Raw genomic sequence first — 26358 nt, 5'->3', positions numbered from 1 at the left:
CACTTCCTTGAAATAAAAGTACAGTGGAACTTCGATTATACGTCCCCTGGTCCTGCGACGACCCGCGTTTTACGACGAATTGGCTTGGTCCCGGCAAAACCCCCATAGAAATAATGTATTAAAAACCTCAATTGTACGACGCAATTTTACGCCGGCCCCGCCTCGTACGACGCTTTGCTGGACTGTCCGAGAAAAAAAAAGACCTACGATGACGCGGGCTGGCACGCAAACACACTGCGGCCGGGCGAAAAAAGTCGGGAAACCGAGGAACCGAGTTCGTATCCGCGCTGCCACCACAGGGCCTCTTCAATTTTTCGACACGCGGTCGGCCATAGCTAGCCAGAGCCAACGTTGGCCGGAGCCAGCCAGAGCGCATTCGTTTTGTCGCATTGCACTGCGCACTTCCGTTGTCGCTTTTTTTTTTCTCTCTCTCTTCTTTTGGGTGGTTTTGTAGTGACCGTGACCGTTGTGACCGCAGTGACCGTTGTGAGCAGATAACATGGCAGATAATCTCGAGCTCGCTTTCTAGTATACGATAACTTTCACTACATTTCGTGTCGTTATACCGGACGTGTTGAACGGCGATTGTTGAGCCCACTGATCTCCACTAGGAAGAGCTGGATGGCGCATCGAGCACGCGGGCGTGAAGCCACCGGAAGCCAGCGTTTTTGTCCCGGAAGAGAGCTTTTCTCTTCTTTTTTTAAATAAATACCTGCCTGTAGCGCAGTAAACTGTACGAATCGACCGGAGAAGTAGTCAGGGAAGACATTTCACACGTAAGTACCTCAAAGTTGCATTACTTTTTACGAATTTTGTACGTTGCAGCACTCCGCCATATTCGGACGGTGTCGGCACGGCGTCTGTCATCTTTCGTGTAGCGTTCGTCGGCGTTTAAAGTGAGGCGTACTCGCAAAGTTTGAAAAAATAAAATAGAAAAACGATCATAACAACAGCTGCCACCCAAGAATATTTGAATTGCGCGACCGAGACGGACAGAAGACGCCAGCTTCCGGGACAAACAGGGGACCTTCCGGTGGCTTCACAAGCGCCCGCCTCGCAGAGCGGGGATGCGCCGTCCAGCCTTCTTAATGGAGGTCAGTGGTTGAGCCAATGTTTGCGACAGCCGCGGGAACCGGAACTCGCCGCTGTCTAGCTACCAGAGGGCTGGGGCGTTTTAGCCGCTCGCGATTGGTCGAAGCTTGCAAATCGAATAGGCCTACTGCCGTGCTGCCATTCAGCCATTCCTTCACGTGTTTGCCTCATCGGTTGGTTGTGCTGCGCCGCAGCTGCTGTGTCCACGTGCAAAATTTTCTGTGTTCGGTCATTGGTGTGCGAGGAAGCTTTCGAACTTTTGGTTGCGAGTGCTGCGTCTCGCAATGTCGCGGAACCGAAAACCGCTGACGCTCGGAGAAAAGCTTCGCATAATCGAGGAGGCAGAGAAGCGGAACGGAGCAACAAAGGCCAGCATTGCCCGCGACCTGAACATTCCCGAGTCGTCGCTGAAAACGATCCTCGCGAAGAAGGACAGCATCCTACTAAATGCGGCAAAGTTCGGCCTGAACAGGAAGGCCGCGAAAGATGGCAAATATGCTGCCATGGAGAAGGCCCTCGTTGAGTGGTTGCGTCAGGCCCGCAGTTCAGGAATCGCCGTGGATGGCGCAATTTTGAAGGAGAAGGCTGAGACAGTTGCATTGCGCTGCGGCATTGACGACTTTAAAGCCTCCAATGGCTGGTTGGATCGCTTTAAAAAACGTAGTGGAGTTGTGTACAGCCGCTGCTGTGGAGAGAGCGCGTCAGTCAGCTCCGACACTGTAGAAAAGTGGACTGCATTGCTGCCGGAATTGATACGGGAATACAAACCGTCCGACGTGTTCAACGCAGACGAAGCTGGATTATTTTAATATGCAGCCAGAACAGACATTGGCATTCAAAGGAGAGAGCTGTCACGGGGGTAAGCGAAGCAAAGAGCGTCTTACCGTATTGCTTTGCGCTAATGAAGACGGCTCTGAAAAGCTTCCTGCCCTCGTGATCGGCAAGTTTGAGAAGCCGCGATGCTTCAAGAATTTGAAAAGGCTGCCGTGCCAGTACACGTTCAACCGGAAAGCCTGGATGACGGCTGCTATGTTTTCTACATATCTGCAGCAGCTGGACTCCAAAATGGGGGCTAAGGACAGAAAGATTCTTCTTCTGCTTGACAATGCGCCATGCCATCCATCAGATATGTCGCATTTGAGAAATGTGAAAGTTGTATTTCTGCCCCCCAATTGCACTAGCCAGCTGCAGCCACTTGACGCTGGCGTCATCAAGTGCATGAAACAGAAATATCGGAAGTTTCTGGTGCAGCGTCGGCTGGCGGGCATGGAACGCAAGCAGTTGGATAAGAAACTTTCTGTGCTTGACGCAATGCACTACAGTGCTAGTGCATGGGACGCAGTCACGCCAGAAACTATCGCCAACTCCTTCAGGCACTGCGGCTTTAATAGAAGTGGTGCTTGTTCTACCAGTGAAGCTGCACTGCCTGTTGACGATGAACCAGAGTTCGGCAGCCTGGAGCTGCCTGGATCTTTCGCGGACTATGTTGGTGCCGACGACGACGTTGCAGTGTGCAGCGAAGTGTCGCTGGATGACATTATCGAAACTGTGCGTCCCGACACTGCGGGAACTTCCGACGAGGAAGAGATGGACGACGCTGCAGAGGCTAGCATGTCCGTTCCGACTTACGCGGACGTGTTGTGCTACGTCGACCACATTCGGCGGTTTGCTTGCGCACGCGATGAGATCGGCGACTTGCTGCCAGATGTTGCAGCTATCGAAAGAAAGCTGATGCGTCGTGGCTGGGCAAACTCTCAGAAGAAAATCACAGATTTTTTTAAAAGGTGAGAAATAAAGGTTCGTTCACACCTCCGATAAAATGCGTGGTTGTCATTTTTTCAATTAATTTAATCTACGTTCCTCGGAGCAGCGTACGTTTGTGCCGCGGACTTTCTTAGGCATTATGTGCCCGCTGTTGTGGGGCAAAAATGACCGTCACTGCCTATATTCTCGGTTTTTCGATTATACGACGCCCGGATTATACGACGATTTTGCGCGGTCCCCTGAAAGTCGTATAAATCGAAGTTCCACTGTAGCACTACGAGGTTCATGAACCGCTATTTCAACAATCAACGTCAACTTAATATTTGTCCCTTTAATGAAAACCAACGGACAATGAAGCTAAGGAAGACATAGGGGACGTTATTTGTAGTCTTTTAACTGTATTGTAGTAATGACCATATAAATGTGAAGAAATTAAAGTGAAATAAAACGCAACCTGCCGCTGGCAGGGACCGAACCTGCAACCCTGATTATGCGCCCGATGCTCTACTTGAGTTATGGCAGCAGTCGTCCTCCCGTCCACTTTATCGGGTATTTTAGTGCTCGCAAACCTTTTCGTTGTCTTTTCTTTCATTTTAATTTCTTCACATTTATATGGTAATTACTACAATACAGTTAAACGCTACATGTTGGTTTTCATTGAGGTTGAGTCTAACAAGGAAACAAGCCTTTAAAATTCTCTTCTTTCATTCATGTCTAGCAAGGGTGATGCAAAAACAGCTAGCGAAAATGAGACCCTGATGCTTAGCCCCCTACACATGGCACCATGTGTCTCAGAAAACGCACGTTAGTGAGTCGTCTACTGTGTTTGGAGGCCAGTTCACACCTTGAGTATAACAGCCCTGCTGTGAAAAACACAAAAAAAAAAGCAAGAAAGAAAAGCGCGATACAGACAATACAGGCGTTTCACATTGCAATAAGCGCATCATTGCTCTTAATCCAGCATCAGACAGGTTAGCTTTCCTTTGCTTTCGTTGATTCCAGAGGAGACAGTGTTAAATTTATGAATGAGGTAGGATTTGCGAAGATTCGCGAAGATTGTGGTCATAGCTCATGTGAAATCTAGATTCTAGTATCATTACTTTGAAGTTGTCAAATGGGTGACATGGCATGTTCAGATGTTTAGATATTGGAAGGTCTGGTTGGGATTTAGAATGTCATCGGTGATTGTTAAAATGGGTTCTGAAAGGTGTTTCAGTCTTGCCTATGTATTTCCTGTGGCATGCGCCATACTCAAGCAGGTACACTATGTCAGATGGATCAAAAGTGAGATTGCCATTAAGTGTGAATGCGAATTGGTTAGATGCACTGGTGGCAGTTAATGCAGGTGTTGCATGAGGACAAACTTTGCAACGTGGTTTGTTGCAGTGGCTGCAGCCGGTCGGGTTAGAGGAAGTAAAATTACCACCTCTTAGAGGTGCTAAAATGCCACAGAACAGTGCACTTAGCACTGGTTAATAATACAGTTGAACCCCTTTATAAGAGGCATCGATGTAACAGACAATTGGGTATAAGACACACCGGTGTGCCTACATCGAAATATGGGTTAATCAGAAAATGAGAGTGTACTACGCTGCTTTTAAGATAGTACACCTCATAAAAGGACCAGGAACTGCTCCCCGGTGCATGTCTCTTATAAAGAGGTTCAACAGTATATGCGATAGAAACCAAAGAACTCATGAATGTGTTGTCATTTCCCATTGGTCCCAACATAATTCAAGCTTGGTATATACAAAATTCCAGTTTATTTATGTATCTTGTCATGAACGAGACAAAGACAACACCCGTTCGTCTGGAAAGCTGTTATAATCTGACCCTCGTCTTTCTAAACCTTGTGCTAGCTGCCCGCATGCCCGAACCCTAGTATTCTTCATCATCACAATATCTTATAATTCTGGTTGATATACTATGCTTTCAGTGCGTTTTGACAACTGCTTAGAACAGTGCCTACTGTTAGTTACTCTAATTAAAACATTCTGGCTTTCCAGAGGTCATAAATGCACCTGGAAAAGGCTGACTGGAGCACAAGCAAACCGCAATGTCACAACAAGAGAAAAATTTAGCCACTGAAGACATTGAAAGTTTGTGTCCCCAGCAGGTCCCACGATCAAGAATCGTCAAGCATTCTGAAACACCAGCCTTGTATTTGGTTTGTCTGGAGACTGCAATTATGACACTTCTGAAACATGCCAGTTTCACAGAATTGTGCTTTATCATGGACTGTGAAGTTGCCGTAAATGTGTCAGTTAGCTGTATGCACATGTATTCATTCATCAGTTTATGTTTTTGATGGCAGTGATAGTTTGAAGTCGGACAACAGACTAAGATTAGTTGGTGACAAAAAAATAGCGATTGATCTAAATAATAAGTATAAGAGGTTTGAGCTAAATTGAACCTAGGCCTTCTGCATAGCAGTCAGGTGCTCTATCAAAGTGCCACGACAGCGTTTTTTTTTTTCCTTCGTGAAAACTGAACAAAACATACTGAACAAAACAGCCCAATGCACCACTACAGGCGCACAGCAACAACAACAACAACAACAACAACAAAAAAGAAAGAAAAAAATCCTGCGCCTAATTTCGTTCTTGTGTAGGTCTTCGTGCAGCACTGAACCCTACGCTTAATGCAGCTCCACTACCGTGAAACCTGAGGAAGTGCATAGCACGGGCAACCCAGCGATTCCCTTGGCGCTTGCCATGGCATTGTCAATTGAGGTATATCATATGACGCACCTAAATGGGCGCCAAAGGCAGCCATAACTTGGGTTGAGCAATGCAGAATTGAACTTTCTTGATTGCTCAAGTGCTCAGTCTATGTAGTCTCTCATACAGCTGGTATATAGTCAACATAGGCTTGTTCATTTCATTTGGAGATGCTGGCATGCTAGCCTGACAATGTGATTAGGTTAATATTATTACAGTTATGTATGCAGTGCTCTTGTCATGTAATGCATATGGATTTTACACGCAGTGGTGTGTTCTTTATTATGTTTGAGTTCCGGGTGAACACAGGGTCTGCCCTTTGCATTTCTTTCTCGTGGCCCGCTTTTTTTCTTTTTTTGCAAGGAAGTAGAACCTACCTGCAGTGCCTTGAGGGTCTGGAATAGTTCAATAGCTTTGGCCACAATCTCTTGTACAATCTCCTGGCCCATGCGACACATGATGGCCGTGTTGAAGTCCTTAGGCTGCAAGGGGACTCCTGGTTCCCCACTGCCGTCGCTCGGCCCCGGAGGGCCTGTGGGCATGAATCCCGAGGGACCACCCATGGGCTGGACCGGTGACAGAAGCGGTGGACCGAGGCCACCTGGCCCTGCCCCCAGTCCGGGACCCCCTAGCACAGGTCCCACTCCCATGCCCATGTGCTGCTGGGCCTGAAGTGGAGGCTGGGGTGGGGCCTGCTGCTGATGGTGGAGGTGGTACGGAGAGGCCATCGCACCGAGGCCACGCCCCCTGGAGAGGCCACGCCCTCGGCCCCCTCTCCCTCTCCTGGGCCTCGTCAGTCCACTGCCCTGTAGACGAGGCAACAACACAAGCACTGCACTCACAATCCTGTAGTGACAACTTTACAACTAGTACTGTGGAGGATATCTGCCAGTGCACTACCACACATGCCTCATTAAAGGCACACATTGTGATACCCATCATCCTAAATGCAGAGCTGGAACAAGTTTGCACACACTGATACCACTACCCTACCATTACCACCTCCTCTTTACTTCCTGCTTGCCATTTACCATTAAGCCCTTGGCTCAATGGCACCATGAATGGAGGGTCAGACATCTACCAATTATAGAACCATGTACTTATGCTATTACAAATTACAATAACCTCTATCCCATGTTTTCATCTGGATTTGCTGATGAAGCACAGATTACCCTGTGGTGAAGCAAGAAAGTCAAAAGTGATCCATTGCATGAAATTCGTAAATCGATGAGAGCAATGCAACAAAATAAACACAGTCCATCAACAAGTAGTAGTCCTTGTCTATTTGTTTACTCCCTGTAATGAAGCAGACTAGAATAGTGCAAAAACTCAGAGTGTAAATAAGAGTGAACCAAAGGAGCATTTCACAATCGTTGTCACGGCTACGAGAAGTGCTGGCTAACACTCCGAGGTTTACATGCACAGAAATACTCAATAAAGTGGACGGGAGGACGACCGCCACCGTAGCTTAAGTGATAGAGCATCAGACGTGTTATCCAAAGGTTGTAGGTCCAATCCCTACCATTGGCAAGTTGTCTTTTCATCCACTTTAATTTCTTTACAATTATATCATAATTGCAACAGTAGTTCACACTTTGCGGTCCGAAACCTTTACACACCTTCAATCCATTCCGGTCTGAAACTAAAGAAACCAAAGCTCAAGTAAAAACTTTACTTACTTATTTAGAGATGATGCATAATACAACGAGAAAACGCACACGAGAATCAACCACAAAAGAACTTGTCGAGCAATGCCTGACAAGCCGCTGCGGTCGTGTTGCATTGTCAGGAGGGGCCTGACAACTAACCGCAAAGGGCTAAAGGCTACAAATAATGCCCCTATACTTTCTTTGGCTTCGTTGTCTGTTACCTTCATTAGGTTGTATATAACAAAGAAATTGAGCCCTTGATCATTACCCCTTCCTTCATTCAGTGTGTTATTGGGTGATTTAAAAATAGCCATAACGGAATAAAAGGGCCGTTCTGCTAGACACATGCCACCAGTTGAGCCAACCATGTGTTTATGGATGACACATGGTAATTATTCCGTAATCATCCTAAAAACGTTGAACTTTCAAGCTAATACATTTAGCAGGCTCACTCATCATACTTTCAAAATTGAATGAAGCACTTGGAAAAGTCAAGTGAGCTTTTTAATAAAAAAAAATGACATCTTCAAGAGGCAGCCAGTTTGCACTGTACCAGCTGCACTTTTTAGAGAACTGACTCACAGGACATTAACACGGCTGCCAAGCAGTGATTGCCTGCCATTCACTGACATCCTTTACTTATTTAAATATTCTCAATGCCATTACGGCATTACCAAGAGGAGTGGGGTTACAAGTTCGAGATGGCAGTCTTGAATAAAGAATGACCAGGGTGGCTGATGACAGAGGTAGCTAGGTGATTCTATTTGAATGAGCTCCTCGGCACGTATGAGTGGAAGCACACGTTTGTGTGGCAGAATGGCGCACGAAAGTAGAAGCTATGGTCGACAGGACATCAGCAACACTGCCTCAATGTGTGTGGAGCATACACGCCCTTCCTTGCAATTTTGGTTTTGCATGCTCCGAGGAAGGGGAAATCTATGATGTCATAGTTGGATAATTGCATTTTTTAGGTCCAGAAGCTGATATACATTTTAAACTTACGAAGACCTAGCTTTAATTCCCCCCTCTCAAAGCTTTCTGCCCCCCCCCCCTCCCTCCAAGAGACGATGCCATGTGATGACGTCATATCTCATGATGTCAAAATTTTGGCAATCTGTGATTTCATATATTCTCCCTTCTCGCCAACCGAGTGCAGCTGCAGTTTTTGCACTGCATGTCGTATTGTCAAAGTTACCGTCTGATGAGGCACAAAAGGTCTTTGCCTTAATAATGCTTCAGCTTGCGTACAAACACTTTCAAATAAGCACACAAAAGCCTGTCAAAGCACTAGAACCAGTGAGAAAGAATGCATATATTAAACTTATCAATGTGAATTATGTGTCCAGGCAGAAATTTTGCAAAGATTAAGTAAAAGGCTGCTTTGTGAGCCCACGAGACAATTCCTACGTGACGAACAACTGCCCACATAATCAACAAGAAGGCATCTATTTTGCTTGCAAGGCCACCTCGAAAATATTTTCAGTACTACTAAGCGCTGCACAATAATTATTTTTGAGGTGCTTATAGCTCACACACGTTTAAGAAAAAGAACAGGCAAAGACTAAGAGTGCTGTCTTCCAGCTGGCTTATTTCCACAATGAATGAATGCATGCATGGAAAGGGAAACAAAGCGAGAAAGCACTACACAAGGCTTATATGCATCATCCAACATGGGTCAAGCATGCACTTTTTTTTGCTAAAACCAAGCAAGGTAGTAGTTACGACCAGCGTCTCGCGCGTTTACGGCGAATAGCTGCCCCTCAAATCAAGCAAAGATACAAGTATATACAGGGTGTTTTCTTAAAGCCAATACAGATCTTTTATAAAAATGCTTTGACCCTCAGGCCCCTGTCGTCTACGCACTGAGGCGGAAAGGCTTTGCCACACCTAAAGTTACACTCAAATGAGTAATTAACAAAAACTCGTCAATTAACTTTTTACTTGTAACCTTGAGGGCTGTTGTTTATAAGGAAGAGTTGTAAGGCCTGACAATTTATGGCATACCCATTTTTTAAAAATCGCACATCATTTGAGATAATAATCACCGAAATTCAAGGCCTTGATCTAGGTGATACCGAAAGGAAAAATGGCAAGCCATCTCAAATACCCAATTGGATCGCTTTTTCTTTGTGTTTGGTGTGCAGTGCTTATCGGTTTCTTCGTTAAACTCGTTCGCTTGTCTGCAAGAAGTAGCGCTCCAGTTGCTGCCGCCTAGTTTTAAGCTGTACAGTGAAAGAAAAAATGGAAATTGCATTTTTTTTTGGTATAGGGCCAGAGAAATAGATAAACACTGCACACCAAATGCAAAGAATAAGCAGTCCATGTGCTCGTCGTATTTCTTTGTCCTTTGTGTAGAAGTTCCGCGCTATAAATATTGTAATTACAGATGTAGCAGCGTTTCACAGCACTTGTGAAGCAGCATTTGCTTAATGTTGCATTTAGCAAATACTAAGGAAAATTGTGCAACAGCTTTATTCAGCTGTGTACACACGTTCGTGTTGTCCTTTTCGTTCTGTTTTACATAGTTCGGCTCCCAATGGCTGCATTCGTGCTAGGTCATACAGTGCTTGGGGAAGTATGCTCGTATCCTGGCAATTTTCTTCCAGTAAAACAAGGGAGGCATTCTGTTGTGTTTTTTCTATCGAACAGGAGTTTCAGTGCGTGCAAAGCTAAACATAGTTTCATGTTCGCCAGTCATGGGGTTTCGAGAGTAGACGGACGCACCCTGTTACGCACTACTTACATAGACGACGTAACTAGTGCATGTTGAAAGGCATAAGTAGATAAACCATCCTCCACATAAGGAAAGATAAAACCAACGATCACAAGCAAAAAAGCGTAATTACCTCATCACAAATGCGAATCGATTGAACAAGCACGGACGAGTGTCCAAGTGCTTTGTTCAATACACGTAGCCACGGAATGTTGCAGGCCGCATAGCTAGGATCATTTTTCACCTCCAATAAACTAAGACGTTTCATGTAAATACCTTCCGCCATGAGCCACAAAAACATTTTGCTTATTTTTGGTCATTCTCTGTTAGTTGTGGCATGGCAGCCAGCGCCGGCAAACAAAAGAAAACCAGGAAAATGCCACACCAAGAACTCCGAAAAGGCGCATAGCACTGAGGGAGAGAGCGTCACATGACGATCTTGAAAAGAAATCCTACCCAAGAGGCACTGCGCACACGGCCAATGCCAGGAGCGTGGAGGAAAGAAGGGAGGCCCAAACAGTGGGCGGGTAGGTTCCAGAAAAGGTTCCCTTCTGAGGCTAGTTGAATAACACAGCCTCGTTTTTTTTCTCTTTTCTTTCTTCCATGGCCCGTAGCACCTGCTAAGCCAACCTCCATAGCGGATCACAGTCTTGATGAAACCGAAACCATAACTGTTTCAATGAAACCGAAAACACGATGTTCCAGAAATGTTTTCGTGCACAGGGCTTGGATCGCTGTCGCACCCTGTGGCTAAATTCAGGTGCTGCAGCGCAGCATGGCACGATAAACAAGTTTGGCACAGGATGGTGCAGGCAAACAAGTTTGATGCACAATGGCACGACTGGTGCAGCTGTTCCACCCCTGGTATTTTTTAAGCAATAACACCCTGCATAGTGACCAAGGGATGACATCATAACACAGCATCTTGCTCAGTGTCACACTATCACATTTCTTCTCCCTCACTTTTAAAATAAGTATCCACTTTAAGTTCTCATGCTTCAACCAGTCTGGCAGAGCTTATACACGCGGGTGTTCCTACCAAGCAGTGTTGCTCGTGCCAAATAAGAAATTGTTGGCAGCGGTGCTCGTACTGGTTCTAGATTAGGTTCAATAATGTAGCTTGCTGGGCGAGTTGGTTCATACTAATTGGAAAAGGAAACCAGCAAAAAAGTTCCTCTGGTTTCCTCTTCCGAATAGGTTAGGTTGTGTTGAGGAATCTGAGCAATCCGAAGTGGTGACTGCACTGTCTCCCAGAAGGGCTTGAGGAGTGGATGCATCAGGATCTTCTGTCAGTGAAGGCGCACTTAAGTGTTCATGCCCCGTCAGCTGGAGGTGGATCATTAGATGGTGACAAATTATGCGGTGATACAGTCGTGACAGGTCACTCTAACACTGAAGCCAGGTCAGTGCGGCATGACGACAGATAACTGGTATGTGTGAAACAAAGCTGTCCAAGCATCTCCATGACTATCACCGCTGTGACCGCTGATGTCACCGCTGTGACTACTCAAGGCACAGGACCTTTTGCCAAGTGGCATATTCCCTGTTATCACGCACAGAAAACATGCGCTCAGTACCACGCATCAAATCCTGCCCTTACCTTATATCAGCTTGTTTTTGTTGCGTGCCACCAACACGGCTGGCTTTGGGCAAATGAAGCTTTGTGCATGGCTGGTGAACTGTGTCAGTGGTTGCCCCATGACGCCCCTCGGTGTATTTTGGTAGGCAAAACAAAGCTACCCGCACACACTTGCAGTGCACACTAACTTATCCCTCACTAACATTTCAGGCCATCTGTAAGCTGCAAGGGCACTCTACAGCTTCACAATCGTCCTCACAAAGTTTACAACACTGATGGTCGAGGCTTAGGCTAGTTGGTTCATGGTTAAACTTGGCAAAAACAGCGCAAGATAGAGAAAGAACACAAGACGTGCCTTCTTGTCATGCCGTTGTCGTCTTGATGTCGTGCCTTCTTCGTCTTGTGTCCTGTCTCAATTTTGCGCTGTTTTTTGCCACGTTTACAACACTGGCCAGACTTCTACCCATTTTGAAAAAGAATCAGCTTAGACAGGGAACATGTTAGAATAAGTTTGAAGTAAAATCAACGCGCACTTGCAGCCAGCATTTCGAAGGGTAGCACTATGAATGAAGCAGTACAGGTTGAGCTGCAGGCTGAACTGCTTGACAGATTTTGCAACTTTGAACCGAGCTCTCTATAGCTTCGTCAATAAGAGGCCACCATATGAAGCTTCTGGCTAGCATCTTCTTGTGCATGGTGTCTAGATTTCCATAATGAAGCAAGTTAAACATTTGATTCTTGCAACTGCTCTGGTAATGTCATTCGTATATATCTTATGCTGCACAGCCCTGTTCAAATGACAACTGATTGCAATGCACGGGTTCTGCCTTAATTACTCGCGGTATTGATTTCGCCATTTACTGCAAATTCAGCCCCACGATGCAAGAGAAAGTTTAGTTTTCTGGCCCTGGCTACATTTAGTGGTAGACTAGAGCAATACTAAACATTCATCAGTGCTGTCTGAAGTGGTCTCAACATTTAGTAATTTAGACAGTGCATCAGCTACTTCTAGATTTTTGCCTTTGCGAAACTTGAGCTGGTAACACTGTGCAGCAAGCAACATGGCCCGACGCTGCATTTGTGCTGCGGCTAGAGTAGGCTTGGGTCTATGCAGCCCCAGGATTTCTAGTGATGGCCGGTCGCCAGCATAAAGTGTCTACCACATAAATAATGAAGGAATTCTTTGAGCTTAAAGCTTCACACTGTGTATCCTTCCTTCCCGTTGCTGCTGGTGTGTGGGAGGCAAAAGCTATTGGGCATTAGTTGCAGTCCGTTGACTTGTGAAATATACTGGCTCCCAAGCCATACAATAAAGCATTTCGGAACACATTTAGAAGAACTTGCTGGTCTATTGTTCGTCCGTCTGTATGCGCAACTATTCCAAGCTTATATTGCGGAGTATGCCAATGGCTTTACTAGCATTGCACGAGGTGAACAACTGGTGAGCTGGTGCTGGTGAGAAACTTCTCACCAATTGCTGGTGAGCAACTTCTCTGTGCACCTAAAAGAGTCCCTGCATTCCTTTAACCATGGAAACCTTTGATCCGCCTTCAAAAGCCAGTAAAATGGCTGTGCTATTGTGCAAACATTACTCAAAACTCTAGAATAAAAATTATGACATCCACAGACGCGCCTACAGTTCAGTAACTGAGCTTTGCTCCGGCGCTTTTAAAATCACTTTGATCTTAGCCCTTTGTGACCCGAGTACGACACTACGCTTTGGAAGAAGAGGTGCTTGTACGCAGTCAGTGCGATCTTGTAAACGGGAAATATTTTAATGAGGCAGCGATGATTCATAGCAGTGACACGGCGCAGTCAGAAATCATAAACAATACCCACACACGGCAGAAAGGTCGGAGGAAGATGGAGGCGTCAAGTATAAGAAATCGTTGCACATGTAATGTCGCTGGCGCCAGCATTTCGACATGAGGATTTTGTTTTCGCCAGGGCAGGCAATGGCAAACGATACAGCGGTAACTACTCTATTCATTGAATGAAAGGAGGGTCGGAAGCTATCAAAATACCAAACCACAACAGACAGGCAAGTGCGATTGTGCTTTAGGAGGCGTCAATACACACGGAGGGCAAAGCTTCTCGACTGCGACTCCTCGCAGTCTAGAAAGCTATCCACGATTGCTCACAACTTCATGCATAAACATCAGTCATACTGTCTGCACACGGACTATGAGGAATTTGTAACAGCGCCCGATAGGTGAAAATAAACGCACGCTTCTCATACCTGCTTTGCAGAGTGTCAAAAACGCCGGTCGCTTTCGGCCGGCTTCGGTGAAGCCTGTAGCTGCTGCACAAATCACGTGGTCAAACTTCTGGAATGTAACAAACGCTTGCGAACGTGCACTTTGAGTCAAAAATAATTATATTAGGCGCGCACAGCAAAACACTGATGAAGTTCAACTGCTAGAGCAACACGAACACGCACAACTTGCTCTGACGCTCGACGCGTACACAGTCTTGGATTGGATTGAATCTCGGATTAGCTCGGCCGTTGTTGGCATTGAAAAATCAACTGTTTTGCGACCGTTGTTTCGTATTTTGGTAAGAAATGATAGCTTGACCACAAAACTATGTATTGCAGTTCACTCTTAATCCTCAATGTAAGTTAAACTTAATGTTACTAACATCTTTGTGCACTGCACTACTCGGCCGCTTGAAAACACGCTCAACACGCTGTGCGCTGAACAAATGATCGTCAAGAGTGTTTCCCGATTCTGCAAGCACATTGGACTCTTTTCATGAAATATTTCAACGACTTACTTTATTCTACATCCCCGTGATTTCATAATGGTTACAAAAATACATAACTTGCGCGTGCCGTCAGTTCCCGTATAGTGCCTAGATAGTTCCCGTTTGCCCGTTTTGCGTCCGCCATCACCGAGCACATATTCAAACCCATTGTTGCGCTTACTTCAAACCCATTCGTACCCATCTTTAGCACACTTAAATGAAATTTATCCACACAAATTCCGCGACGCCGCCTGCACCGCTTGCGGGCAGGCCGCTACATTAGCTCACATGCTTTGGGAGTGCGGGTTGCTCGGCCCGACTTACAGCAAGGCCGAGTGGGTGCGCTTTTGCGCAGCCCAATAAATAATGGCGGAAACATAAGGTCATTCTGCCTTAAGAGGCAGAGAGATGGACCGTGAATTTATATTTTTTTTTGGTATGATAACATAGATTTAATCAATGTTGATAAGGTATTAGGCCAACATGAAACAAGGAAGCTTTTTTTTTTTCTTCGAGCCTGGTGGCAGACATGTCACCGCCCCGTTTTAAAGGGGACGCTCATAGCATCCATCCATCCATCCAACTTACAGGACCAAATCATGGCCGTCCAGTGCGCCCGCGACAGGGCCGTTAGGCTAGACCTGCCGGTCCCAACGTGGGAGTAGCCGGGTGGCGCGGGGCAACCTCTGCGTCTGCACTGGACTCTTAATAAAGTTGTACTCTCTCTCTCTCAGTGACCGCGCCGTTAGCGCCGTGTTTACATTCGTGCGGTGGATCGTGGCATAGCAGGTATTGTGGCATAGAGCACGTGTTTTGATCGTTTGCATAATTACCCTTATGCCGAAGGCCTGGGAATCGTTCAGGACATTGTCCGGCATTCGTTGACGGACTCGTAGGACCAAAGCGGGCCAGATACGAATCAAACCGTATTTACTCGAATCTAGGTCGGCCCCGATTCTAAGACAGCGCTAGTCCTCGTCAGTTTTTCGTCCTTGTGTGTTTCACGCGCTGTTCACGTCACTATGGAATACCAACTAGCCCGGTCACACACCTTGCCCCGATTCTAAGCCTTCTAAGCCGACCCCCGAAATTCTCAAGGCCAAAAAAAAAAAAAAACCTTAATCACTGTACTGGAATCTAAGCCGACCCCCCCCCCCCCTTTCGCACATCGTTTTTTCGAAAAAAAAACATCGGCTTATATTTGAATTGTCAAGACGTTTATTAACGGGGACTCAGCGACGGCGCACGGCAGCGACAGTCAAAGCGGGGCCGACTCTCTGCACGAGGAGCGTGCTCTCAGAGAAGAGAACGACCCACTGGAAGGCGCTCGAGAGGACGACCCATTACTCAGTAGGAACGCTTCGCTACAATTACCCCGGCTACGAAAAGGGAGCCGCCTGGCGACCTAGCAACTTGTCACTATGAGCGGGTCATGGTAGGGCTTCAAGCGCGCCACATTGACAATGTCGCGCCCTCGACGGCGCATGTCCGAGGATGGGTCGATGGGTTCGATGAGGTAGTTCACCGGGGATGTGCGTTCGACGACACGGTAGGGGCCTTCGTATTTGGGCAGTAGTTTGGAAGAGAGGCCAGGTGCAGTGGTAGGGACCGAGAGCCATACGAGCGCTCCAGGAAGGAACGTGGACGCAGAACTGGTGGTGTCACCGCGAATGCTTTTCTGCCGCTCTTGGCTATTCGTAGTAAAGGTCTTGGAGAGCTCGCGACACTCCTCAGCAAGTCTGGCTGTGGCAGAAATAGGCGCACATTCAGATCGATCCGGCTTGTAGGGAAGGATTGTGTCAATGGTGTGCGACGGGTGCCTGCCATACAATAAGAAAAATGGTGAGAAACCAGTAGTGCTCTGAGGAGCGGATAGGCGTACGTGACGAAGGGCAGAATGACATCCCAATTCGTGTGGTCGGCGGCGACGTACATCGAGAGCATGTCGCCTAGCGTGCGGTTGAAGCGTTCGGTGAGGCCATTCGTCTGCGGGTGGTAAGCAGTAGTTTTGCGGTGAACAACGTTGCACTCTTTGAGAATGGCCTCGACGACTTCCGACAAGAAGACACGGCCTCGATCACTGAGCAGCTCCTGGGGTGGACCGTGACGCAGCATGAATCGGTGGAGCAGGAAGGAGGCAACATCGCTCGCTGTAGCCGCAGGGAGGGCAGCAGTTTCAGCGTATCGCGTGAGGTGGTCTACAGCGACGATGGCCCAGCGGTTACCAGCGGACGTCAGGGGAAGTGGCCCATATAAATCGATGCCAACGCGCCCAAACGGTCGGTCAGGGCAAGGTAGAGGTTGCAGACCTGCTGGCGACAGGTGCGTTGAAGTTTTGCGGCGCTGACAATCGATGCAGGAGCGAACGAACTTCTCCACGTAACGGTACATCCCTCGCCAAAAGTAACGTTGGCGAATGCGGTGGTAGGTTTTCGATACCCCAGGGTGTGCACACTGCGGATCAGAGTGGAACGACTCGCATATGTCATAACGCAGACTGCGAGGTATTACTAGTAGCCACTGGCGGCCGTCGCCGTTGTAATTGCGTCGGTGGAGCAGGTCGTCGCGAATGGCGAAATGGTGGGCTTGACGACGCAACAAGCGAGTGGATGGTGTGGCCGTGTTACGTTTGGCCTGAAAATTCATCGAGGCAGACGCCATTGAGCGTACAGCTGTCTGCCAGAATGCTGCCTTCCCCCCCGTATCGGCGCTTAGACGGAGGCAGGAATGCCGATTCTTCCTGTAGGAGCTTTTGCCGGGCGGGCGGACATGTCGCTGTGGACGACTTTCCCAGAAAAAGGACGTCGGAATTCGGAGACCCCTTTTAGGCTTGTTGTTCTCTGCGTGAGATAGCACCGCGGGAGAGTTTCTCACCCAGCCACATCTGCCTTCTACCCTACCGCAGCACGGAAAATTAACCCGTGCCGGAGGGAGCGATCTGCGTGTTTTCCGGAATTCGACACACCCGCTTTATCGTGCGTTTTGGTCAGCGTGGGACTGCGCCGTTGAAGACGTTCCCATCAACCCAGGTGGGGCCTTCACCCGTGGCAGCCATCATTCAACGCTTCTTCCAAGTATTACTGGCAGTGGAAGCGGAAGTCATCGGCCCTTTCCCCTTTGGACTGAAACTCCTCGCCGGCCTTCTCACCTACGAGTCTTCGGGGCGTGGCGAGTGTATTGTGTGACTCTTTGCCTCCTTTCGGGAGGCCGGACGCCAAGACGACAGGTCACCGGATTGGCGGGAGACGCTGACACCGGTTTGCCCGTGCTTCTGCAGTGACGGTCTCGGGGCTATAAAAGCCGAAGACTTTTGACGTTATCTCTCTGCTCTGCTCTCTCTTTTCACTCCAATCTCTTAACCATGTAAATAAATCTACGTTCCTTCTTGAAAGAACGCGCCTCCTCACTGGAAATCATCGGCTATGGGGATGGACGGAGGGAGCCAGCTACCGTAACGAGACCCGCCGAACCCCACTCCTTACAACTGGTTGGCAGCGGTGAGATGGACCTTGCGACATGGTGCTGCGTTTGTGGTGAGTGCTTGGTCTTTGCTATGACTTTCCAGGCTTCATTTTGCGTTTACACTTGAGTAGTGTAGAAGCTGGATTGTGTTTTTGTGGGTTAGGTAGATCACCTAGTTATGCGTAACGAGTGAGTTTGAGGGATCACCTAATTATGTGTGAGCAGGACCAAAGCAAAGCGGCAGTCATGGATTTGAGGACGATGCTGAAAGATGAGCTTTTGTTTGTGTGCGAGCATCTCGGCATCAAGGTAGATAATAAAATGGCAAGGACAAATATGTGGAAGCTGATTATTAGGGAATCCAGTGAGGAGGACATTAACTGCGCGTTAATAGCTTTCAAAAGGTTTGAAGAGCGAGAAAAGAGAAGAGAGGAGAATGAAACAATGGAACGCGAGAAAGAAAGAGAAAAACGCGAGAAAGAAAGAGAAGAACGCGAGCGAGCCTTAGACGAAGAGATTGAAAGGTTGGAGCGTAAGGTTGAGGCAATGCGGCGGAGAAGTCAGACGTCCGCAGAGGTTGCGCACGAAAGGTGCGAAGAAGTGGCGAGTGCGGTGCACTTCAAAGCCACTGAGAAAGCCGCTTTTTGTGAGGTACCACAAATGAAAGGTACGCGTCTCTACGAGTGCGACATGCGCACGGAGCCTTCTGCGGAGAAAACCGAGAGACAGGTCGCGGATAGTGAAACCGCGCCTGATAAATGTGTGCGTTTCTCTGATTGTGCGAAGGCCGAGCAAATGGAAGACGAGACCGCGGCTGGTATCGAGTCTGAAAGGATTCCGAAAGGCACTCCGTGTGGGACCGAGGCTGGTTCCAGCCGCCCTAATAGGGTCATCGAGGAGTTGGAGACTTCCCTCGCACCCCAACACGTGAATGGCCTTCCGGAAGTCGAAGGAGAAGAGGACAACGCTAGTCCTAAACGTAGCGGTGACGCGACGCTCCAGAAAGACAGTACTATCGGAGAGGGCCTCTCTAAAAAAGTTCCTTTTGATAACGGAGGAAATATCCCAGAGTGTGAGAGGGTAGAGAGCCATACTGTCGAGAAGGGCCCAGCTGTAGTTTTTGCAGATGAGAGCACAGATCAATTGGCCCGACAGTGCAACGGAGCGGAGAAGTCGAACGACTTAAGCAAGAGAGAAAGCGGCGCACAAGCACCCATGAGCTGTGAAAATGCCGATGTCACAACCCAGAGTGAAGTCCACCGTAATCGGGGAAATGTTCGCAAACGTCGCCGAAAAAGAAAAAAGCGCATTCGTGCGGCACCGCGAAGTGTTGAGACAGGTGGCACACTGCAGAGCGAAACACAGGACAGGCGAGCGGGCAGTTTGAGAAAACGTCCTTTGAGGCGTACAGTTGGGTGCAAGCGACCGCCGCAGCGCAGAAAGAAAAAGGACAGGTCATCGGGCAGTTCAGGGAAACGTCCTTCGGGGCGCGCAGTAAGGTGCAAGTGGCGAAAAAGGGGAGGCGAGGGAGAACAATGCGCATCTCCACGACGGAGGGTGCCTTCGACAGGTACAAGTTTGCGGGGACAAGCATGTCGAGGTATTCCTAGACACAAAGCAGGAGGAGTAGAGCACCGAGCGAGAGCAAACAAAACTAGAGGATTGCCGCTCTTTCCCCCGCGTCTCTGGCATCCCCTTCGCCTTTGTGAAGGAAACCGTCGGAATTCCCGAACGAGGCGTGACGGAGAAGTACAGCTAGTACAGCTAATGGCGCGCGCTCATTGTAGTCTCTGGCAATCTGAAATGCCGCCAAGACCGCGACCGCCACGAGTACGACTAAAAAGGGGAAGAAAGCTGTAAGCTTGTCGGAGAATGTAAGTTTGTTGAAAGGATTTTTTTTTGTTTTGTAAGGTTATTTTAGTTTGATGTAGTGTTCTTCTGTTATCTCCGCGACTATTTGTTTAGCTAAGCAGTTTCTTACTTTTGGTATTTTTAAGCGATGTATGTGTTTCTTTTATTGAGCCTATAAGCATTGTGAAATAGTTGCGGGCGCAATATCATGAGTTACTTGTGCGGAAACAGTGACCCGCACGGAAGTGAGCTGACTGCGTAAGATGAGTCACGGTAGTCATGAGTGAATATTGGTACGACCGCTAATTGTGAAGCAGTGGTAGCTTTTGTCAAGCGGAAGCGAATTTCACTTGTTTATGTTTTTTATGTATAGCGCGAAGTAGTATACTGTCACCCATTTTAAGGGAGCAAATGAGCAATTTTGAGGAAGGTTTTCGAGTAAAACTAAATCAGTTTTTGAAATGCTCAGGTTTGGCTCTGAATGAGGCTATTTTAGTGGACCACTGTCAGTATTGACAAGCATTTGGGGCCGGATATTCAGCACGAATCCAACGCAGATTACGTCAGGTGCTCCCGAGATGTACGGCGTCAAGAGTTATTTTCTTTGCGTGTTGTTTTTCGTGAACATTTAGGTTCTGTTGCGCGTTAAGAGACTTTTAGTTACTAGGGATGTGGCGTATTGCTAATTGTGTGGTTTAATGTTTCAGTGCTCTATGAATGCGAGCAGTGTAGAGCTAAAGAGCACAGCAGAGCGCAGTGCGTTCTTTATCAGAGCGGCTCTCAGGGACGGGTGGCATTGACCACACGAGCCTGTTAGTACGCGATATTTATTCCATCTGTTTTGTTTATTTTTATTGATGACTTACTGGTCGTGTGATCACGTAAGCTGAGCGTTACGCTTTACCGAACATTAAGGTTAGGGACACATTTCAGACAGTTGTATGACGCAGCTGAATCTGTTGTGAAAATGTTTGTTAGTGCGTCAGGGTGTGTCTCAAGTAGGTAATAGCGGCTACGTTTTGAGTTTCTTTTGAGTGAGCGTAGAGAATACGCACAGATCTTCTGTAGGTTTTAGGCAGCCTTCATGGGAAAGTTGTGTTGTTGGTTGTTTTTCATGTAGTTAGATATGAGAAGGTAACGCTACATAGCAGTGCGGATGGTAGGAGCAGACTTGTTTTAAAATTGGTTGTTTCAGGGATCTAGAGCCAGATTATATCTGCTTTTGGTGTTGTTTTGCTTGGACGGCCAAAATGATCTATCTTGTAGGCATCTCCTCATCCATGAGTGTTGTAGCTTTGGCGGCACGAAATTCTGCCAAAATTTTAGAGTACCGGGTTTTTCATTTATTTGTGTGTCTTGAGAAGCCTGGAGAGTTTTTAGCGAGTCCAAGGCGCTTGATCGCGGCATGGCATTGTGTTGTGTGGTTCGCTTTGCTGCTGTCGATCATTGTGAGGTGGTTTGGGAGTTTGTTGCGAGTTCGCAGTTGCGGTTCCAGGCCAGGACGTCGTCCTCATCACCAGCCTTTCTCTTCGTGCCCAGCGGTTGTGAGCGCTGGCCAGTCGAGATTTTCCGGGCGGCGGAGGAGCTGTTACGTTTGGCCTGAAAATTCATCGAGGCAGACGCCATTGAGCGTACAGCTGTCTGCCAGAATGCTGCCTTCCCCCCCGTATCGGCGCTTAGACGGAGGCAGGAATGCCGATTCTTCCTGTAGGAGCTTTTGCCGGGCGGGCGGACATGTCGCTGTGGACGAATTTCCCAGAAAAAGGACGTCGGAATTCGGAGACCCCTTTTAGGCTTGTTGTTCTCTGCGTGAGATAGCACCGCGGGAGAGTTTCTCACCCAGCCACATCTGCCTTCTACCCTACCGCAGCACGGAAAATTAACCCGTGCCGGAGGGAGCGATCTGCGTGTTTTCCGGAATTCGACACACCCGCTTTATCGTGCGTTTTGGTCAGCGTGGGACTGCGCCGTTGAAGACGTTCCCATCAACCCAGGTGGGGCCTTCACCCGTGGCAGCCATCATTCAACGCTTCTTCCAAGTATTACTGGCAGTGGAAGCGGAAGTCATCGGCCCTTTCCCCTTTGGACTGAAACTCCTCGCCGGCCTTCTCACCTACGAGTCTTCGGGGCGTGGCGAGTGTATTGTGTGACTCTTTGCCTCCTTTCGGGAGGCCGGACGCCAAGACGACAGGTCACCGGATTGGCGGGAGACGCTGACACCGGTTTGCCCGTGCTTCTGCAGTGACGTTCTCGGGGCTATAAAAGCCGAAGACTTTTGACGTTATCTCTCTGCTCTGCTCTCTCTTTTCACTCCAATCTCTTAACCATGTAAATAAATCTACGTTCCTTCTTGAAAGAACGCGCCTCCTCACTGGAAATCATCGGCTATGGGGATGGACGGAGGGAGCCAGCTACCGTAACGAGACCCGCCGAACCCCGACTCCTTACAGCCGATGGATCAGACAGCAAGTCTATCAGTGAGGCAATCCATTGATCCTTGCGCTGCTCGGTAGCGATGGTGTGAATATCGATGGAAGAAACGACAAGGTGAGACGCTGAGTTGTGGGCATTGTCGTCAGGCAAGGGAGAGCGCGACAGGGCGTCGGCGTCAGCATGCTGACGTCCGTTGCGGTACAGCACGCGGATGTCGTAGTCTTGCAGGCGAAGTGCCCAACGGGCAAGACGGCCTGAGGGATCCTTCAATGACGACAACCAGCACAGTGCATGATGGTCGGTGACGACATCAAATGGGCGACCATACAAATAAGGTCGGAACTTTGTAAGGGCCCAAATGATTGCCAGGCATTCTTTCTCCGTGACGGTGTAGTTGGTCTCGGCTTTAGTAAGCGTGCGACTTGCATATGCGACAACATATTCCGGGAACCCAGGTTTGCGCTGCGCAAGGACAGCACCGAGGCCAACACCGCTGGCGTCCGTGTGTACCTCTGTAGGGGCCGTAGGGTCGTAGTGGCGTAGAATGGGAGGAGACGTCAACAAACGACGGAGCTTTGCGAAAGCGTCGTCGCATTCTGACGACCACGAATTCAGGGGCCCGTTACTTCCAAACAGCTTCGTCAGCGGTGATATGATAGTCGCGAAGTTTCGGATGAAGCGCCGAAAGTAGGAGCATAGTCCTACGAAACTGCGCAGTTCTTTGACGGACGTAGGTTTGGGGAACTCTGTCACGGCCCGAAGCTTGGCTGGATCTGGGAGGATGCCATCCTTGGACACCACGTATCCTAGTATCGTCAGCTGCCGTGCTGCAAATCGGCACTTCTTGAGATTCAGTTGTAGCCCGGCGTCGCTCAAGCGCGTCAAAACCTGCCGGAGGCGTTGAAGGTGCGTTGAGAAGTCCGGGGCGAAAACGACGACGTCGTCGAGGTAGCATAGGCACGTGTGCCATTTCAAGTTGCGCAGAACGGTATCCATCATGCGCTCAAAGGTCGCGGGCGCATTGCACAGCCCAAACGGCATGACGTTGAATTCGTACAAGCCGTCGGGTGTGACAAACGCTGTCTTCGGTCGAGCGTCATCAGCCATGGGGACTTGCCAGTACCCTGAGCGCAAATCGAGCGATGAAAAGAACTCTGCTCCTTGCAGGCTGTCAATGGCATCGTCTATTCGAGGTAGGGGATAGACGTCCTTACGGGTGATCTTATTGAGTCGTCGGTAGTCCACACAGAACCGCACAGAGCCGTCCTTCTTCGCAACGAGAACGACAGGAGAAGCCCACGGGCTGTTTGAGGGTCGAATAACATCGCGGCGAAGCATGTCTTCGACTTGCTCGTTAATTACTCGACGCTCCGCTGGAGATACGCGACATGGACGTTGCCGCAGTGGTGGTTGGGCGCCAGTGTCGATGCGATGCGTGACAGCAGACGTGCGGGCGAGAGAAGTTTGCGCTACATCGAACGAAGAACGAAATTCTTCCAACAGGCATAGAAGCTGGGAACGCTCGACCGACGTAAGGTGTTCAGCAATCGAGGAACCAAATAAATCAGCGGGTGACGAATCAGATGTGGAAACAGCACTGAGCGAATGGGAGTTGGCGCAGTGCGTGTCACCCGGTGCGTCCATAACTTGTGCCTCTTCGAGGGCTTCAGCTGTGCCGAGACATTCCCCTCGCACCAACCTAACAATGTACGGGGATGGGTTCGTAACAAAAATGTCGGTGTCGCCCTGAATGACTTTCACGGTCGCAAATGGCACCAACAAGCCTTTTCTAGTGAAGACGCGGTCAGATGGAGAGAGGAGTGCAACGGCGTCGGCGAGACCGGTGCAGCAGACTGACACAGCCGTTGACGAGTTTGCAGGAAGTGTGGTGTCGTCTTTGACGAGTACCTTGGTCGCAGCCGGTGGACTGTCCGCCGGCGTCAAATCTGAGAATGGTGAGAGCTCTATTTCGGCTGGTGCGCAATGAATGACGGCGGCGTGACGGGCGAGAAAATCCCATCCCAGGATGACGTCGTGAGAGCATGAGGAAATTATGATGAATTCGACGGCGCATAGAGCGTCCTGAATCATGACACGGGCTGTGCACACCGCTGTCGGGTGAATACTGTGAGCGCTGGCTGTACGGAGGGAGAGCCCGGAAAGTGGCGTCGTCACTTTTCGTAGTAGTCGGCTAAATTTAGCGAGGTTGCTCAGTTTGCCTGCCTCGTCCCATTTATTAGGGACGCTCACACGCTCGTAGATCGCGAGCCAGTCCTCGACGTCGGTGCCATCCGCGCCGGTGAAGATAGGAGGGTCGCGGATGCGGAAGACACCCGGACATGGCGTCGGTGCAAGAGGAGGCGTTTGCTGGGCGGCGTCTTGGGTCATGGTAGCAGGCACGGTACGGGATCGAAGCTCCAAGAGCATCGAATGCGGACCGTAGTTGTTTAAAGGGCACAGCACTCTCCACCAAATTGTCAAGACGTTTATTAACGGGGACTCAGCGACGGCGCACGGCAGCGACAGTCAAAGCGGGGCCGACTCTCTGCACGAGGAGCGTGCTCTCAGAGAAGAGAACGACCCACTGGAAGGCGCTCGAGAGGACGACCCATTACTCAGTAGGAACGCTTCGCTACAGAATAAATACGGAATATCTCCCTGTGCGACGGCATGGATCCCTATGAGCTAACGGTTGGTGCGCAAGCCGCTGTTGATGCAATGGAGCCTGCTGCCGGCGGATACCCTTGTCGACATTATAAATTATCTGGCATTATCGACAGATCATGTTGCACTAGTCCAAATGAAGGCCTATAAGTCACTCAGTGGTGTAACTAGATAGAACGGCGCCTACGGCAAATATATTTCCGCGCCCTTCATGATGGTAATGATAGTGATTATTATTATTATTATTATTATTATTATTATTATTATTATTATTATTATTATTATTATTATTATTATTATTATTATTATTATTATTATTATTATTATTATTATTATTATTAATGGGCAAAAAACCATCTAGCTGTTCTGGGCAAGCGAATGAGCGGTTTCTTGACTGATTGTTCACTACAGTAGACTAAAGTTGTCTTGCACATCCACGCATCGTACGACACACCAGAATCTCAAAACGTTAGAAAAAATGTGAAGGAAGAAATGGACCTTGCCGCTGTCCTGTTGTCTCGCTTTCCACGAATAGTTCATAAATTACATACAACGTACCACACAAAAGAGATCGACGAAGTAGATATGTAAACGGTTCTTATCGTTTTTGGCTACATCACCATGAAATGTATTGTTCAAAATTATTTATTGCGTACATCAAATCTGCATGCTATACCTACATTTTTTTAATCAATGCTAATGATGCATTCAAAAATTCGTTCCCGCAAACCCTGTTGTCGCATATATTATTGCCTTTGCGCCGCCAGTTCTCATTTTGATTGTGAACAATGGTTGCCAAGAAAAACGAGTTCTTTATATTAGAGGTATCGATGAGGGTGGGGATAGCTGCTTGGAGTTCAGTTTGCATGCTCTGCTCGTCGGGATAATCCGCCGCTTCTGTCCATATTGTGATGTCATCCGCGTAGATAGTAAAACGGGCTGAAGTTTCTTGCTCAAGCCTTTCTGCCACACGCGTCATGGCCAGATTAAAGAGCAAAGGACCGAGGATGGAGCCCTGGGGTACACCCCTATCCAGATAATAGGTCCTCGGACTCAGGCGTGCGCAGGGTTCCCCATCAGGGGGGGGGGCAAGGGTTCATCGCAGCGCCCCCCCTCCCTCCCACCATACTAAGTCAATGTACGGGGCAGATTCTGCGCCCCCCTCTTAGGTGATTAGGGGGGCGGCCGCCCCCCCCCCCCCCTGGCCCCCTGTGCGCACGCCTATGCTCGGACTCCATCCCGGTGCTTTGCCGTGGAGCCTGATTGGTCTACATTGGAGAAAGCTGCGAATCCAATTATATGCTTCTTGGCTGGGATACCTTGCTCCCAATTCTTGTAGTATAGCCTCTTGTTTCACGTTGTCGAATGCTTTGCGCATATCTACTGCAAGGATGTAGTCTGGCATCAGTTTACGAGATTTGCGGTTGATTACTCTGCGAAGTAACCACAGGCAGTCATGTGTGTCCCTGTTTGGCTGAAAACCTGCCTGCGCAGGGTGTAGTCCGGGTTCCTCCTATTCGATGTAGTACTGTATCCGTGTGCTCAGCATTCGCTCTATGAGTTTGCACACTGTAGAAGTCAGAGCTATTGGTCGCAGGTTTGCTGGCTTTGTATGGTCTTTTCTTGGCTTCAGTATAGGATAGATGAGCGAAAGTTTAAGTGAATCGGGCACAAGTCCGGATTCCC

General features: G+C 48.5%; 1 protein-coding gene across 1 annotated transcript in view; it reads right to left on the bottom strand.

The window, feature by feature from the left end:
• LOC119383952 (mediator of RNA polymerase II transcription subunit 30) overlaps window positions 1–26358 on the bottom strand; it is a gene marked incomplete at its 3' end in the record, with an annotated part of 74654 nt that overhangs the window by 15171 nt on the left and 33125 nt on the right. The window contains 1 exon segment of the mRNA XM_037652229.2: window positions 5954–6382. Within this exon segment, the coding sequence (XP_037508157.1) occupies window positions 5954–6382 (429 nt within the window).

This window comes from Rhipicephalus sanguineus, chromosome 2 (assembly GCF_013339695.2).
Source record: "Rhipicephalus sanguineus isolate Rsan-2018 chromosome 2, BIME_Rsan_1.4, whole genome shotgun sequence".
Lineage (NCBI taxonomy): Eukaryota > Metazoa > Arthropoda > Arachnida > Ixodida > Ixodidae > Rhipicephalus > Rhipicephalus sanguineus.
The sequence above is the reverse complement of the archived record's forward strand: the minus strand, read 5'-3'. Positions and strand labels throughout refer to the sequence as shown.